We start from the raw sequence: 17,817 nt of genomic DNA, 5'->3' as shown, positions 1-17,817 counted from the left end.
TTATGACCACTTCATGCTGCTCTGGGATATCAAAGTTGATAAAAAAACGAAGAAGAGTATCAGTTTGGAGAAGGCTCATCTAGAAAGAGTTGCCAGTTTGTTTTATTCACCTTGCCATGATCAAGGTTCACTTGATAAAAAATAGTATCTGAAACCCATTTTCAGATACATAGAATTGAAATTCCCATTTCAACTACATGCAAATACAAGTCGGACTGAATTAATACTTCAATAAAAACACATTATACTGCAATTAGAGCTATATGAAACTGTAACCATATTTAGAGGAAGAATTGAAGAAAGCATTTGTTGCCTTATCTATGGAAATTCTCAAACATCAAGATCATGATTGTTCAAAAGGTGCTTTTTCAAAAGGCAACTGGACTTTCTTGATTTTTAAAAAATGTTTCACTTCTCGTCCAAGAAGCTTCTTCAGTTCTGAAGAACGACTTCAGGACTGAAGGACACTCATTGCCTTGCACCATTTTGCTTCCCTTTATAGTCAACTTCAGGAGCTTCTCTAAGCTTATTGCAACTTAGAATAAGAGGAGCCTACTATGGTGAATGCTGCAGGAGCATTCATTAGAGTGAGTGATTCTGGTATCGATTGTGGGAAATCTTACAACATGTGCCAGAGATGGTCAATCTGAGGCTCCCTTGAGTCCATCAAGGAATTTTCTAGACTGGGCACATCTGTACAGGCTGTACAACTGCTGTAATGAGCACCAGAGGTGACCATTCCCAAGCCCCTTAGAAAAGTACCAAGGGGACTTTGGACCACACCCTTTTCAATACATGTGACAATGCTAGGAGTTGTACTATTTAAGAGCCCTATCTTGCTCTAATGCAGAAATTCTATAAATAAACGGAAAATAGAAAAATGCACTTAGTAGTGACTCACAAAAAGCATTTAAATGTTAGAAAATGAAATCATGTAATAATGAGAAAGTTGGCTAAGATTAAAAGAAGCTGCCATAAGAACACTTAATAGCACCCTGGATAGATACCAAAATATTAAAAGGAGAACTTGATTCAGTGTTTCATATGAAAAGAATACTATAGAGTATAATCAGTGCTGAATCTTATGACAGGATCATGTAATATCAACATTCTGGACATGTTAGTGTGTTCATTTATTCCCGACATTATCCTTTCTCATTACTTAAAAGTCAAAGTATTTTTTTAGCGGCATATTGGCTGAGAATGTGCTGAAAAGCTATTAAATGAGAGGTAAAGCAGCCAGTTTTCTTTCCTCAACTTTTAAAAATGCATCTTCTTAAAGCCAGGCTCTGGGCTACATTTCCTCTTTAATATCAGAGCATTTATGCATAAACAGTATCTCTTATTTATAGTAATAGCACAGAAATGTAAATCCTCACATATCAGTAGAATAGCATCTCCCATTATATGCAAAGTTAATAGGGACCCCCGACTGTTTCTCAGACTAGACATTTTCACCTCAATCTTCAATGCAATCTTCCTTATATATCGAAAAAATTGAAACCATTAATACCAGCGATGTTGGATTGAGTGTCAGAAGATCCAGGTTCAATTTCTCATTCTACTACAAAAAGTATTTCAGACAACCTTGGGCTAGTCAGCCTCTGTGAAATTTCCAGAAGTACTTGACACAGGAGTCCAGGTTAGATCTCTCCTGCTTGGTGTCTAAAGCTATTAGTGGGATTTCTAGCATTTTCTTAGATTTAAAAAAAAATGAACTGAGGGTGAATCCTGCATGAATCTTACATTTCTACTTCATGAAAATATAAATTATACACTCATTTTGAAATAGCAGCTAAGAAACAATGTAGAAATCTACTTAAATAACAGTATAGAAATCTATCATGGTAAGCCTTCTGAAAATCTAATTTTTACTATTTCTTCCATAAAATAACAAGGATAAATCTTCTCACTTCGGATAGATTAAATATACAAGTGTAATGAAGCAGGTTGGAACCAGCCTGTTGTTATTGTTTTGCCATCTAATCTAGAGGACTTAAACTAGGATATTTACATGTAAACACAGCATCATGCAGTAGCGATATTGTTCTTTTAGAAGGATTTTACATTGGATTGCCTGCACCTGAGCTTCATTTCCAGCTCAGTGAAGATTGCTACCTCTTGCCATGTGACCAGAAGAACAGCATCTATTCTGAGTACTTTCCCTGTTTCCAACATCTGCATATCTCTAATAGATCATCCAGAAGCCATAGGTAGCTTCTATTGAATTTTCTGCTAAATTAGGAAATTGCCATAAAGATGAATGAGTCAATCTGTTCTCCAAAGCATCTGAGGGTAGAACAAGAAGCAATGGAGGGAAACTAACCAAGGAGAGAAGCAACCTAGTACTAAGGAGAAATTTCCAGATACTTAGAACAATCAATCAAAAACTTGCCTCCAGAAATTGTGAATGCTCCAACATAGAAGCTTAAAAAAAAAGACTGGGCAACCATTTGTCTGAAATCGTGACCCGTCAAAACCGCGTTCCACAAAAGCGCGGTCGACGAAATCGCGTATGTGACGTCATCACAACGTGACGAAAAAGATCGAAAAATTGAAATAAAAATTAAATTACAGCAAGCCGATTCACATAAAGGTAAGCGTTAGGTTAAGGGTTAGGGTTAGGGTTAGGTTGAGGGTTAGGGTTAGGTTTAGAGCGTTAGTGTTACGTTTAGCGCTAGGTTAAGGGTTAGCGTTAGGTTTTTCGTTACGTTAAGGGTTAGGTTTAGGGTTAGGTTTAGGGTTAGGTTAAGGGTTAGGTTTAGGGTTAGGTTTGGGGGGGTTAGGGTAAGGTTTTCGCTTTATTTTTACATTTTTCAATCTTTTTCGTCGCGCTGTGATGACGTCACATACGCGCTTTCGTCGACCGCGATTTTGTTGTCCGCGGTTTTGTGGTGGAACCGTCTGAAATGGTATAGGATTTCCTGCCTGAGAAAGGGTTTGGACTAGAAGACCTCCAAGGTACCTTCCAACTGTGTTTATTCCATTAAATTCATCTATAATATTCATAAATGCTTTGTCCTGTGCGCAGACTGATGTTGGAATTAGCACAATGTAAACATTATGTAATTTGCTTGCGCTTTGAACCACTACAACATAGATTTGAAGAATACACTGTAACTGTTATTCTTATTTTATTATGTTCACTAAGACTTTCTCCCTAGTAAGTACCGGTATATAAAATAGCATTGAAAGTTGTATGTGTGATGCTCAAAGACGTTTTCTTAATAAAAGGTAATCTTTGCAACTGACCACTAGAAGTGCAGTTCTTCTCAAATTGAAAGAAGGCCAGGAGAAAAGAACAAATTTAAAAGACTTCAGACCAAGAATATCTGCTTGGAAAGTGATAGTGCTGGACTACAATTTTATTTTTAAAGTCTTTATACCCCACCACCACTACCACTCTCCCAAAAATTAAAAAGGTTGCTCTTTCCACATCACTTAGTAGCAGAACATGTGTTTGCTTTTGCACGCCAAAAAACCTGGATCTATTCTCATCATCATCAAATAGGGCCGGAAAAGATTTCTGTTTGAATTCTTCATGCTGAGATGGCAGTCAGTGCTGGGTGTGCAGAACCATCCTCTCTCCCACCCTTCATCCCACCACTAGTCTGCAAAGCTAAAAAGGTTGGGGAACTCTGATATCAGTGAATGATACACTACAAAGGTGAATTATAATACAATAATATCTTTCAACTTGAGTGACCCTACCCTCAAGTCTAAGGAGGAGTTAGAATCAGAAGGTCATGTCTGCTATTTGTTTTCATATCTTCTGTATGATTGAAAGAAAGATTCAAATTAGACCCAAAAAAATATGGGTTTAACTTTGTTAAAAATGAATTGAAAATCCTAATGTGTGGCAGTGATGAAGATATTATTGCTAGAGTCTATAGAATGTTATTGAATTTAAATGGAAAATGAAAAAGCATTGTAAGGAAGGAACTTTGGATATAATGTAATGCTTGAACAATGGGAGAATATGTGGATTAAACATTTAAAAATTACATTAAACTACAACTTAAAAGAAAATTTCTATAAAATGATGTATCGTTGGTATTTAATTCCAGGCAAGTTACCAAGAATGTATAAAAGCATTTAAAGTGAATGTTGGAAATGTAAATGTAAAGAAGGGACTTTTTATCATTTATGGTGGACATGTGAGCAGAGGTGGTGCAATGGTTAGGGTGCAGTACTGCAGGCTACTTCAGCTGACTTATCTGCAGTTTAGTGGTTCTAATCTCACCGGCTCAAGATTGACTCAGCCTTCCATCCTTCTGAGGTGGGTGAAATGAGGACCCAGACTGTGGGAGGAATATGCTGACTCTGTAAACCGCTTAAAACCGTTGAAAGCCCTATGAAGCGGTATATAAATCTAACTGCTATTGCTATTGCTATGTGATAAAGCAAAAAAATATTGGATTAGGATTCATATCTTAATACAGAACATTCTTAAACTTTGATGTTATATATGTTGATGGCAGCAAGACTACTCTATGCACAGAAATGGAAGTTTATCTTGATGCCCACAATGGTTGAATGGCTCCAAAAATTGATGGAGTTAGCAGAGATGGCTAAATTGACTGCTTTGAATGGTATCACTGGAGACTATTCATGATGTGGCATTTGTCCCTACATTAGATAATAATGCTAGCATGGAATTCTTTAGCATCAGTTAAGTTCCTTAACATCCTCAAAAGGTCCTTATCCTTGCGACAGTGATCATAAAGCACACAGCCAAAATCCTCCGGAGTCCAGACCAATTTTCCTAATAAGGCCATGCAAACTTTGAAAATGATTCTGCACAAGCGTACAATTTGTGGCCCCAGGCCACAAATTTAGACAGGCTGACGTAGATATTGCTTAATAGTGATCTTTTTTAAAAAGCTTGTTTCAAGAAGATATTCCTTCAGCGTATAAGACAGACCCAACATACTGAAAATGTTAGCCTTGTGTCTGTATATAAATAAATATATATTAATTTAATAGCCCATATTTTAATGAAAATGAAGGCAGTTCAAAGTTGGTCCTCAACAATAACACAGGCTTGATGGTCTCAATTGCTTTGATCTCTTCTATGAAATAAAAGTACAGTGGATCATATAAAACTGTTTCTGTACCAGCAATTTGATACTTTAATCTACAGTATTTGAGACTTTAATCCATTAAGAATTTATTTCCATATGTTTATATGTATTAATTCTGAACCTACTAGCACAGTATGTGTGTTTGTGCATATACACATTTTTATTTATTTGGTTAATAACCAGCTTTTCACAATTTTTCATATTTTTATACAGAACTTGAAAACAGCTTATACAGCTATACAGGTGAAATAGAAGAATTGCTATGGGGAAAAGAAATCATCAGAAATATGTTTGAGTGAAAAACGATTGTTTTTTCACTTACCCGGTGAGGTGGGGGGGTGAGCCCTGAGGAGCTCTCGCTTCTGGCTCCAAAGGCGCCTGGCATGAGCCAGACGCGACCCGCTCCGGGGACAGTATCAGGTCGGGAGTTTGACTGGGGCGGTACACTTGTCAAACCGTAACGCAGGTGTACTAAGGCGAGCTCAGGGAGGACAGAAACCTCCCACAGAGCAGAAGGGCAAAAGCTCACTTGATCTTGATTTTCAGTACTAATACAGACCGTGAAAGCAGGGCCTCACGATCCTTCTGACTTTTTGGGTTTTAAGCAGGAGGTGTCAGAAAAGTTACCATAGGGATAACTGGCTTGTGGCGGCCATTTAAATAAAAAAAAGAAAAAAGAAAAAAAGAAATATGTTTGAGTAGGGAAACAAATGAGTGTGATTAAATACTGGGGCAAATGTTGGAACTTCATCAATGTTCACAAATATATGTTTTCCTGAACTAAAGGTTAATAACTGCCTCCTGAGCCCATGTATGGATAACAGCCAATAAATGGGACGGTACAGGTCCCCAATACTGCAAAGTACAGTATTCAAAATCAAAACAGCTCTCATCAAAATGCAAAAAAGCAAAACAAAATTAATGATCTGGGCAATATTAATCAATTGCATTATTCAGTGTCTTTGCAATCTGCAATTACTCACTCAGTCTATTAATAGATGCAGGCATCCATGAGGATAAATATATTTTTATATTCATTGTATATTAAAACATTTGCTTTATCATACATGTGAGGCAGAATTACTCCTCAAAAACCAGTAAGATGAAAATGTACATACTTTATAACAAAGGGGGAAACCCAATCAAATCAGAACATAATATTGTACCAATGATTTCTATGACTGTAGTTCTGTATACATTTATTGGGAATATGTTCTACAGCTCTGGGAAACTGGAATATGTTCCTTAATATATATTATTATGTAGATATATTATGATGTAGTTTGTCTTGTATCAATAATTTCCTGAATGCTGCTCCCAGTAAAGAATCTCTAGGCTAAGCCAACATGCAGCCCATGTCAGAGAATGACATAAATACAATACAATACAATAGCAGAGGGACCTTGGAGGTCTTCTAGTCCAACCCCCTGCCTAGGCAGGAAACCCTATACCATTCCAGACAAATAGCTATCCAACATCTTCTTAAAGACTTCCAGCATTGAGGCATTCACAACTTTTGGAGGCAAGCTGTTCCACTGATGAATTGTTCTAACTGTCAGGAAATTTCTTCTCAGTTCTAAGTTGCTTCTCTCATTGATTAGTTTCCACCCATTGCTTCTTGTTCTACCCTCAGGTGCCTTGGAGAATAGTTTGATTCCCTCTTCTTTGTGGCAACCCCTGAGCTATTGGAACACTGCTATCATGTCTCCCCTTTCAGCAAAGCATCTCAACTGAATTGTTTACCTGGGTGAACAACTGAAAGGATTTGGAGAGTAACAACGGTAGGAGGAGTTCATTTAAAATATTGAAAAATCCAAGAGTCAGAGATTGTTTGGAAGATCTAACTGATGAAGCGGCAATGCTTTGGGCTTACAATTAGTTATAAAGTGATTTTAAAAATGCCTATTAAAGTAATAAAAGAGAGGCAGAATAAATGCAAGTTCAACCTGAGCTGGAGAAGCTCTGGCTCATCATCTGTTCCTAAATTTCTCTTTCGGGATTCGAGGCTCTCATAAAATTCCAAACTGATGGTAAATTGAATGAGAATAATGGGGTTTGATGCTGTTTCTCAGCCGAAAGTCGAAGCAAACAAATTTTTTAATCTTCCAAAGATTTTCCTCACCAAATAGAACAAACCCTCACAGTGCTTACATCCCCAGAAGGTCAAATTAACCTGACTTTACACATTTTTAAACCATCTTTAAAAATCTGGATTAGGGATAGACTGTTGTCATGCCCATTGGTGTTCAATGTTATTCTTTTCTCCCTTAGCTTGTTAAATTATTTTATCATTTTCATCGTTTATAACCAGAAGGTGTATAAATATAAATAAATAAATAAATACTTTCCAAATTCTATATTCTATATTACACATAGAGATCTATGAGATTTAGTTACCTTTGTTTTTTCAAAATGGGTTTTTTAATTGGGGTGCCAATGGATATCTCATGGTATCATACCTGCCATGGTTCATATTTTGCTGAATGTTCCTACACTATCATTTTGCTATCTGTCTCCATACTCTAACCATCATTCTTTCAAACAGAAATTAGAAAGGGAAATGGGACTCTGGTGTGTTCATTGTTCTTTAGCAACCAGGATCCATGGAATAAAAGAGCAACAATAGCTATATCAGAGAGACTTTTGAGAAGGAGAGTGAAAGACAGAGCTTTGCATATAATTTCACATTCTTTCTGTAAGTACAAGTGTGCAGACATTCACTCCTAGCACTGCCTAATTATTAATTATGATAGGACGGGGCATTTTCAACATTCTCAATGCTCTTTCCTTGCCCTGCTTATATATTTTTCTCTTATAGGCTATTGTTTCGCTAACTGAACCCCTTCTAGTCACCACAACCGTTTCCCTACCCCTTTCCTCTCTCCATCTAATGCTCCATCCCTTTGAACAAGAAAGAAATCACAAAGCTTTGATAGATACTCTGGATAAAATTAAGAACTTCAAACTCCCAGGTTCTGACCCCCTGTTTCAGAGAAAAAGAAAAACAGATGTCCTGTTTGTTAAGTATAAATAACTCCGTACGTTGAAACCTTTCTTTTACGCTGCATTAGATTTTATTTAATGCAGGGTGCCCCTTCAGCTATAAGAAGGCAGAAAGTGAGCAAACATGAAGGGTGACAAAGCCCTAAATCTTGCTCATTCCCCTCTAGGAGAACAGAAGAAGAGAGGAAAGGAAAGCTTTCAGCCAGATGAAAGAACTCCAGATATCCTGGCCAAACTCATAGAAAGGGCGGTACCCATGAACTAAAAACTTCAGCCAAAGTGGATTTGGGTTGGGAGGGGAGGGTTGAAATATTGGTCTTTTTTACGGCCCCACTTAAAGTGTTCCCATGACAGGCAAAGGAAAAGTAGTTCATTTTTTTTAATGCAATCCAGCTCTGAAGCAACTGCCCCACATGCCCTTAATGCATTCCAAACCTGAAGGCCTGGTATCTCCAGGCTTCTGCCAGCACTCAGGTGCCCACTTTTGAGAAGTACCATGGAGCTTCCAGAACACAGACTTACGTGAGCACATAGTTGACGCTGACGATGCAATGGGGCCGGGAAGACCGGCTGTTGTGAACGATGGTGGCGTAGCTCTGCACCCAGACCCAGCCACCTTGTTTGGCCAGGAAACGGTAATATTTAGTGGTGACTTGCCCTTTCACTAGCACTGAAAAAGAAAACAGTAGCAGATTTAATTAAGGAAGGGATACTGCAGAGTCTGTTCTCTCAGGGCAGAAGACCAGCATATAGACCGTGGTCAGGGCCGGATTTTCCTATAGGCTAACTAGGCTTCAGCCTAGGGCCTCAAGATCAAGAGGGGCCTACATTCAAATTGTTAGCAAAATGAAAATTACACTATTCTAAAAACAGTGAACACTAAAACACTGAACCGAAAATAAGGAGAAATTCTACGCATATGACTAATAAACAAACATAAAAATGTATTGGTTAAGATCGTTCCAGCACCGTGGCAGTTGGGGAGCCCGCCCACGTTCGTGGCACCAGCGGTCGGGCGAGAGGCGCGGCCGCTCTCAGTAGCCGCCCCGTCGACGTGGAGCCCACCAGCGGCTAGGCAGGTGAGGGCGAGGGGGCCGAGCCCGGCATCTGAGCACAGCAGGGGAGGCGGCTGGCCTCGCTGCCTTTGCCGCAGAGCAGAGCCGCCCTCCATTGGGAGGCCAGCTATATATATATATTGATATATTGATATATATCACAGTAATGATGTATTTTATTGTCTCTCATGTAATTTACAAACTTAAAAATGGGAGGTGAAAGGGCCTCATAAGTGGAATAGCCTAGGGCCTCTTTTCATCTAAATCCGGCCCTGACCGTGGTACTCATGATGATTTATAGCTTGGTGTTTTTTCTCCAGGAGTTTGAGGGACATACTTTATATTCCTTTCTACAAATTTACTAAATCTCCCAATGAGCTTCCATAACTTAAGGTAGACTTGTTCCTGAATCAACAGTCCTAGTCCTGAACCTCAAACATTGCATTGTAAAGGCTCTATTTTATCAATGTGTCATTGACATTTTATTAATATTCAGGAAAGCTTGGAGTCCTCCAGTTCAAACCAACTTTTGTTTGTACCAATCCCTTCATAACCTTCTACCCAACCAATCAACAAGAGGCTTCATGAAGATAAAAACATCATGGGAAGTCCATCAATGCATTCTATAGAGCACATAAACTAATTTACTTTTCAAAAAGAAATACTTCTTATCCCAAAACCTGTTTGTCTGTTTTGCCATTTACTACTGCTATCATAGGGATTCCACAAGTCAATTTGTTCCATGAAAAGCATAGGAACCATAAATGTTTATTAACAATGTGATTCCACACATGACTGCTAAGAAGTAAACTGCAGTGAGTTCAATGAGACTCAACCTCATATTTACAGAGTACCTGCCCCTCCTCTACTTGGTGTTTACCAATTTACTGGGAGTTGTAATCCAAATTGAAGAAACTGGAAGATTACCTATAGAATAAATCTATGCGTCAGAAGTATGTATCAGAAGTCTATGTATCAGAGGTAAATCCCAGCAGGTTGAGGGATTTTAGTTATCTAAAATTGGCTATAAAATTGCAGCACCTTACCAGATAATTATTCATCAGTTACAAAATTATGTTTCAGAATGCAATCATGTAATGACAGTAATAGAAGCAGCAGGTAATTTAAGTATTCAAAGAGCTATTTTTGCAAATACTTTTTGTTAATCAATATAATGGTTTCAGATTTTCTAGTGCCTACAGTAACTAAATGGTCCTGGACAATACTTGATTTTCTTTAGAGTGGAACTTCAGTGCAATAATTTCTATAAGTAGATGATCCATTCTGTTCAGTAAATGGCCCACATAATTCTCTATTTTACAGGGCATTAAATGTGTAATATAAATTCTTTCCTGGTTTCAATTTTACGTATAAAATGAAGCATTGAACCTGGTTTTGCAAGAGATTTGAAAGGACTAAAATTAAAGCATTTTTCAAGGCATTCTGAATCTTGTATACTTAAAAGATTGTTGAGGTGCATGTATTATATGTAGGACTTCAAAAATTAAAGGTATCACATATGCATAAAGCAAAAAAAAAATGCTTCAGACTTTAAACCTCCTTGTTAATTCTAGATGGTGTCTTAGCTCTTGCGTGATTCTTTTCCTACATCTGGAGTTGAAACATTAGAAGAGGTTTTTTTGCCTGCTGTTTTTCCACTTACAGTATGTCAGAAGAAAAAAGACACAGAACTCAGAAAGGGGACTGAGAAACTATGGAAAGCAGTGAAGCAACTTTCTTTGGGAAAGTTTATCCTAACCAGTGGTGGGTTTCAAATTTTTTTAGAACCTCTTCTGTAGGTGTGGCCTGCTTTGTGGGAGTGGCTTGCCGGCCATGTGACTGGCTGGGCATGGCCAATTTGTAACATGTGGTGAAACTCACTTAACAACGCTCTTGCTTAGCAACCAAAATGTTGGCACAGAAACTCTGGCATTTGAAGCACGCAAGTCTTAAGCTGTTACAAGATCCTTGCACCCCTAACCCTTTAGAAAAAAAAACCCAAGGGTGTTCAAACTTGACAGCTTTAAGACTTGTGGACTTCAACTCCCAGAATTCCTCCTCTCGATCTTCATCTTGATGATGTGCGGATGGGTGGGGGGAGGGAGCTGGAACCGGTTCTAAATGGCACGGTAGATTTGTGGAATCTTTTCTATAGAAGAGGTTAGAAGTGGCAGGAACCCACCCCTGATCCTAACCTAACCTGAAAAGCTATCCTAGGCTCGTTTACCAGGAGGTTAAGGTAAAATCAATGGTATTATTCCATTGTGCAGGTAGTTATAAAATAGATTTTAGTCATCAGAATGAATTGTAAGAAAGTAAGAATGACCAAAATCCCAAACCTCCCTTGACTTGAACAGTTCTGGATTTCAGAACTGTTCAGAACAACAAAGAATTTAACTGTAATAGCTCTTTTAGAATTGAGATATTACTCCATAGAGGCCACTTTCAAATCAGTCTCATGTACTATTCTCATGCACATCATAGAACAAAATAAAATCAGGGGCAGGGGAACATTCGTGTTTAATGCTTGCTGAAAATAAGCTTTCTAAAAAGTGGAGCTGATTATTTCATTTCCTCAATAGGTCTCAGGTTCTTTGGGGACACATGTTAACAAATCCTCTTGCAAACATACTCTGTCCCCCCTCTCTCTCCCTCCTTCCCTCCCTCTCTCTCCCCCCTCTCTCTTGTAAAAGTCACCATGAATATTTGTGAAACTTCATATTTTCCAAACCGGTATAAGCTTTCTCAAACTAGCATTTTTAAAAGATGAATTAGAATTGCAGGTTTTCTTGCCCGCCAAGCATCGCCTACCAATGGGATAAACAATTAAAAAATTGCTTTCTTTAACATATGTGGGGAGGAGGAGAAAGTTGGGTGAATAGGTGATTTAAGTCACAAAACATGTTGCCCAACTGACTGTTACAGATGCAGAGGTATTCCTCATCTAGAAACCTGCCTATTGGACTGTTTTGGGACACAGTCCAGCAATCTTTTGAATAACAAAAACAAAAGAAAAAACCACAAAACCCCATCCCTCCTGATAGGTTGTAGATGTAGAGGAGGAGTAGATGATGTAGGGTGAGGAGCAACTCATACCAAGCAAGCTCCGTTTTTGACTTGCCAACAAAGTAAGCGAAAAAATGCTACTGATCCTCCACCACCACCACTTGTCATAAAATATATGGCTTGCCCTGTCTTGCTAATTCAAATAATGCACCTCAAGCTATTGTCATTTTAAAAAGTGTGCCAGGTCATGTTCATGGCAAAAAAAAAAAGTTGGCAAAAGATGGGAAACCCTACTTCAAAACTGGAACAGCTATATATGATTTTAAACTGCCTCAACTTTGAACTGTAGACAAAGGCAATGTTACAAATATGTCCTATATTAAAATGGTTACTAGACACTGCTTTGTTACATTTAGGGGATATGAGAATGATTCCTCAGTAGCTTTCTGTAGCAGTCAGAAGAATAATTTGTTTCTAACTATCATTATTTATGTATTGACTGATTGATTGCCTTAGATCCCACCTTTATTATTATTCTATAAACAACTCAAAACTGCAAGCATATCCAATACACCTTTCTTCTCCTATTTTCTTCACAACAACAGCTCTGTGAGGTAATTTGGGCTGAGAGGCAATGACTGGCCCAAATCACCCAGCTGGTTTTCATGACTAAGGCTCCCCTATCCACACATGGTATCCTGTCTATCCTACAGTTTTACATACATACATACTGTATATGTAGTGTTTATATCACTCAGTAGTGCAGTGGTGAGAATGCAGAATTGCAAGCTAATTCTGCCGACTGCTGGCAGTTCAATCCTGACCGGCTCAAGATTGAGTGAGCCTTTCATCCTTCTGAGATCGGTAAAATAAGGACTCAGATTGGGGGCAATATGCTGATAATGTAACCAGTTAGAAAGGGCTGTAAAGCACTACTGGTATGAAGTGGTATATAATTCTAAGTGTCATTGCTATTGCTAGAAGTGAGTCTCATTGAATTCACTGAGGTTAATTCTCAAGTAAAAAAAATAGATTCTTGCTTTTGTCATTGTTGTGATTATTATTTTTCTACTGGTGAAATAACCTTATTGAGTCACCCATTTGTGTTATAATAATAGACATGAGGATAGGCTTTCTATTACTTCAACAATAACTAGTTGATTCTAAGAAGTCAGTACGTACTAAGTCATTGTCCCAATGTTCCCTATAGCCAAAGATAAAAATGGAAGCAAGTGGAAATCATAGCATCTACTGCTAGTAGTAGTACAGTACTAGAGAAAAGTACTGTTAGGAATTTAATGGTTGTGATCCCAACAACACAATTCTTAGTAGATCAAACAATGCTCCTTTAGGCAACAAATTCATTTATTGTATAAAACATCTTTAAAAACCGATATTTTTCTTTTATAAGATTGCATCTCCAGCTTCTGCTGCCATGTGTTCAATGAATGGGAAAACGACAAGAGGATGCACTTTTTTGTAGCATATTGAAAGCAGCAGTATCTACTGAAGAAGACAGTTTTAAAGATTGGTGATTTAAAAGTCCCACTTCTTTGTATGCATATGTAATATCAAGAGACAGATAAAGGGATGGGACTTTGTTCATGTGGCAATGATAACCATCTTGGCTTATTAGCTTTCCCAAAGTGTGCCTGACTGGAATCATAGGAGATATTGCTCTTTGCAATCTATCTATCCCATCCTCGCCCCATTTTCCCCTCCCTTTTTTCAGCAACCTGTTGAAAAATATAACTTGGTTTTGTTATTCATCTCTTTTCAGCTATATGTTGAGACTGTCTTACTAGCAAAGGTGAGTTCAATTGCTCTTCTGCTTGGAAAAGTCCCAGCCAGTCAGCCCACTTTACTTTGGGAGTAAGTCCCTCTGAACTCAGTGTGACTTACTTCTGAGTAAACAGGGCTCAGCTGAGGGCTTCAAAGGCTCAAAGGGAAGAGACTCCTTACGCAGGTGGTGAGCGCAGCGCAAATGGAAAGTGTCGCAACCATGGACATGGTGGTACAGTGTCTTCTCAATCAAGTCCTGAGGTTCATAACCAGTCAGCTCAGCTACCCTACCCAGAAAGAGGGGGGGGGGAGAGAGAAAGACAGAGAATGACATTGGCTTCTCACATTGTGCCAACCCAGATTTTTAATCATGGTTTGTTAATAAGCTTCAGTTTACCAGCAGACTAGATCAAAATTAAAGCAAACCAACCCAATTACTGTACAGGTAGTCCTCAACTTACAGCAGTTCGTTTAGTGACTGTTCGATGTTACAACAGCACTGAAAAAAACCTGACTGATGACCATTTACCCCACTTATGACCATTGCAGCATCCCCATGCTTACATGATTTACATTTGGATGCTTGACAATGTACTCATATTTATGACGGTTGTAGTGTCCCGGAGTCACGTGATCCCCCTTTTCCAACCTTCTGACAAGCAAAGTCAACAGGGAGGTCAGATTCACTTAACAACTATCTTACTAATTTAAGGACTGCAGGGATTCACTTAACAAATATAGCGAGAAAAGTTGTAAAATGGGGCAAAGCTCACTTAACAAATGTCTCACTTAGCAACATAAATTTGGAGCTCAATTGTGGTGATTCGTTGAGGACTACCTGTGTTAGAGTCAGATGGAAGCCCAAAAAGATTCGGAGAAGAAAAGGGCAACCAACCACCTTATCTTATTTGGGCTCTTGTTGGGTCTAAAGGGAGCTCAAGTGATGACTTACCGTGAATCAAGGAAGATAAGCTTCATATCCAGGCTGGCCCGAAACATAAACATATTGCTGTGCAGCTTAATCTCCGTCACAGCACTGGGGGGTAAGGAGTGGCCCACTGCCACCAGCCCAACATTTTGGTAGCAACCATCAAAAGGGGACATGTCCAAGCTGTACTGGCGGATCTTTAGGTAACCACTGCAATGAATCACCTGTCAGGGGCAAAAAGACAAGAGACAATAAGAAAAATAAATGTCAATCTGACAAGGGTTCACATGACAAAGTGTAATCTCAGCAGGATCACTCACCAGGTCTGTGAGAGGTCCTGCTGATCTACTCAGCAGCAAGCCTCCCCCCCCCCCCCCCGCACATTTCTGCCATGGAAAATGCTATGCAAAGTACAGCGCATCAGGGCCCAATCACAGGGTTAACCAGGTGTTCTACATGATAGTCATAGTAGAATGACATGCTTGTCTGAATGGGGGAATTCCAAAAGGAACATGGATAACATCTCTTCCCCACACTTTGATGCTTCTCAGTGAGAGTACCCTGTGGTCCATTTTCTATCTTCTCATTGCTCCTCTTGTCATACATGTATTTATATTTCCAAAGAATCATCTTTGGTGCACCCTGAATGAAGTTAAATTATATTCACTGCCAGTCTCCAACTATATAGTAACAATCAAACAGCACGCACCCATGTTCCAGCAATCCTAATAATGAGCCCACGGGAAGTATTATTTGACCCTCAAGCATGGAATAAAACAATTACTTCTAGTGATATTTTCAGCACACAACCCCTATGCACACTGATTTTGAAATAAATCCAACTGTCCTATGGGATTTGCATGTAGAACTGCAGCCTTAAACAATTTCCCTTTTTGTGAACCACAGTGTGCAACAGTGTCATCTAGCCACCATTATAGAAATTCATGGTGCTAATGATTATATAGGACATTTCCTCAGTAGCAATTTATAGCTCTTCTAACATTACCCAGCTATTATTCTGGTGATATAAAACCTGCTTTTCTTCCTTCCCTTAGCTCAGCACAGTGAGGGTTGGTGTGTGCTATAATTTGCTATTAATTTCTAATGAAGGAATGGCCCATAAGTTGCTGTAAATCACTAACGTGAACATAGCAGCTTTCAAGGAAATGTGAACATAGCCTTAGGAACTACAGTGAATGTACCCTGCCTGGAGGGAATCTTTCCTATTAGTGGAGAAAAGCATGTTAATATGCAAAATTCAAGAAGATTGCTGCTTTGTAGCAGCTCAATGGACTGCATGGGTTTTGAGACAGGCTACATTAATGGATGGAGGGACAATATGGAACAAGAGGAGAGATCCCGGCTACATAAATAAAAACTTCCAAAACAAGATTGGCCCAGAACCAATCCCAAGAAATATTATAGACTTCCTCAGACAATTCAGTTATTTTCATTCAACAAGTAAAAAGTAAGATTCTACATTTAGGCAAGAAAAACAAAATGCAGAGATATATGTGGTATCTTGCTCAATAGTAGTAACTCTGAGAGGGATCTTGGAGTCCTAGTGGACAACCATTTAAATATGAGCCAGTAGTGTGCAGCAGCTGCCAAAAAAGCCAACACAGTTCTAGGCTACATAAACAGAGGTCAAGATCACGTGAAGTGTTAATACCACTTTATAATGCCTTGATAAGGCCACACTTGGAATACTGCATTCAGTTTTGGTCGCCATGATGTAAAAAAGATGTGGAGACTCTAGAAAGAGTGCAGAGAAGAGCAACAAAGATGATTAGGGAAGAAGAAGATTAGAAGAACAGTTGCAGAAACTGGGTATGTCTCGTTTAATGAAAAGAAGGACTAGGGGAGACATGATAGCAGTGTTCCTATATCTCAGGGGTTGCCACAAAGAAGAGGGTGTCAAACTATTCTCCAAAACACTTGAGGGTAGAACAAGAAGCAATGGGTGGAAACTAATCAAGGAGAGAAGCAACTTAGAACAGAGGAGAAACAATTAATCAGTGGAACCTCTTTCCTTTAGAAGTTGTGAATGCTGCAACACTGGAAGTTTTTAAAAAGAGATTAGATAACCATTTGTCTGAAATGGTAAAGGGTTTCCTGCCTAAGCGGGGGGTTGGACCAGAAGACCTCCAAGGTTCCTTCCAACTTACTCTATTCTATTCTATTCTATTCTAAATACACTAAGGCTCCTTCAAGCCCCCATCTTTTTTTCCTTGGAAATAATTATTTTATAGACTTTCTTTCAGATATGAATGTCCTGCAATTAATGAAGATTAGACAAAAACCTCTTTTAAAACACAGCCCTCAACCCTCTATGCCTCTGCTCAGACCCAAGTCCTGCCAAGTAGTGTAACATTACTCACTACATAGGTTGTAGTCTTAAATAAAATTCTAATTTTCAATTTCCACTGAAAAAAATTCCACCAACAACACAATATTCAGCCTTTAAAATTAACTGACACTATCTGAATGTGAATTATTTAGGATCTTCCTACCAAATAAATCCTGGGAATTGGAGTGCACATCCGGTGATTTTTAGCCTACAGGCATTCAGTGCATTGAGGATTTCTTCAGAACTGTAATGAAGAAGGCAAACTTGTTTTCTCTATGCTGGGGATGTATAGATTTCCCTGAATTTAAGCTGAGTGAAATCATGGAGGCTTAAGTGGATTTCAGGGGGCTTACTCCCAAGTATGCAGAGGATTGCTGCTTTACAAACTAATCCTATGCCTGTTTACTCAGTTAGAAATTTCATAGTGTGGTGCTTCCTCCTAAATATGTGTGGGCAACATCTCTATCTTAATTGGCATGAGGTTTCGGAGGAAAAACCACCTATCTGAAGGACAAGATTGGAACCATTACCTGGACCAATAACTTATTTTCCAAAGCACCAAGAAGGCAATGCAAGAAACAATAGATAGAAACTAAATAAGAGGGAAGC

General features: G+C 38.7%; 1 protein-coding gene across 2 annotated transcripts in view; it reads right to left on the bottom strand.

Moving 5' to 3' along the window:
* The window catches only part of SIM1 (SIM bHLH transcription factor 1), a 69,153-nt gene that overhangs the window by 18,509 nt on the left and 32,827 nt on the right, over window positions 1-17,817 (bottom strand). Inside the window, exons 6-8 of one of the 2 annotated variants that reach the window (XM_014051824.2) lie at window positions 14,883-15,082; window positions 14,051-14,217; window positions 8,610-8,757 (exon numbers count right to left, since the gene is read on the bottom strand). In XM_014051824.2, the coding sequence (XP_013907299.2) occupies window positions 8,610-8,757; window positions 14,051-14,217; window positions 14,883-15,082 (515 nt within the window). The remainder of the gene's footprint in view (window positions 1-8,609; window positions 8,758-14,050; window positions 14,218-14,882; window positions 15,083-17,817) is intronic. The other variant, XM_014051826.2, reaches the window with a different exon arrangement.

This window comes from Thamnophis sirtalis, unplaced genomic scaffold (assembly GCF_051295495.1).
Source record: "Thamnophis sirtalis isolate CommonGarterSnake01/CBP01778 unplaced genomic scaffold, rThaSir2_p1.2 scaffold_6, whole genome shotgun sequence".
NCBI lineage: Eukaryota > Metazoa > Chordata > Lepidosauria > Squamata > Natricidae > Thamnophis > Thamnophis sirtalis.
The sequence above is the reverse complement of the archived record's forward strand: the minus strand, read 5'-3'. Positions and strand labels throughout refer to the sequence as shown.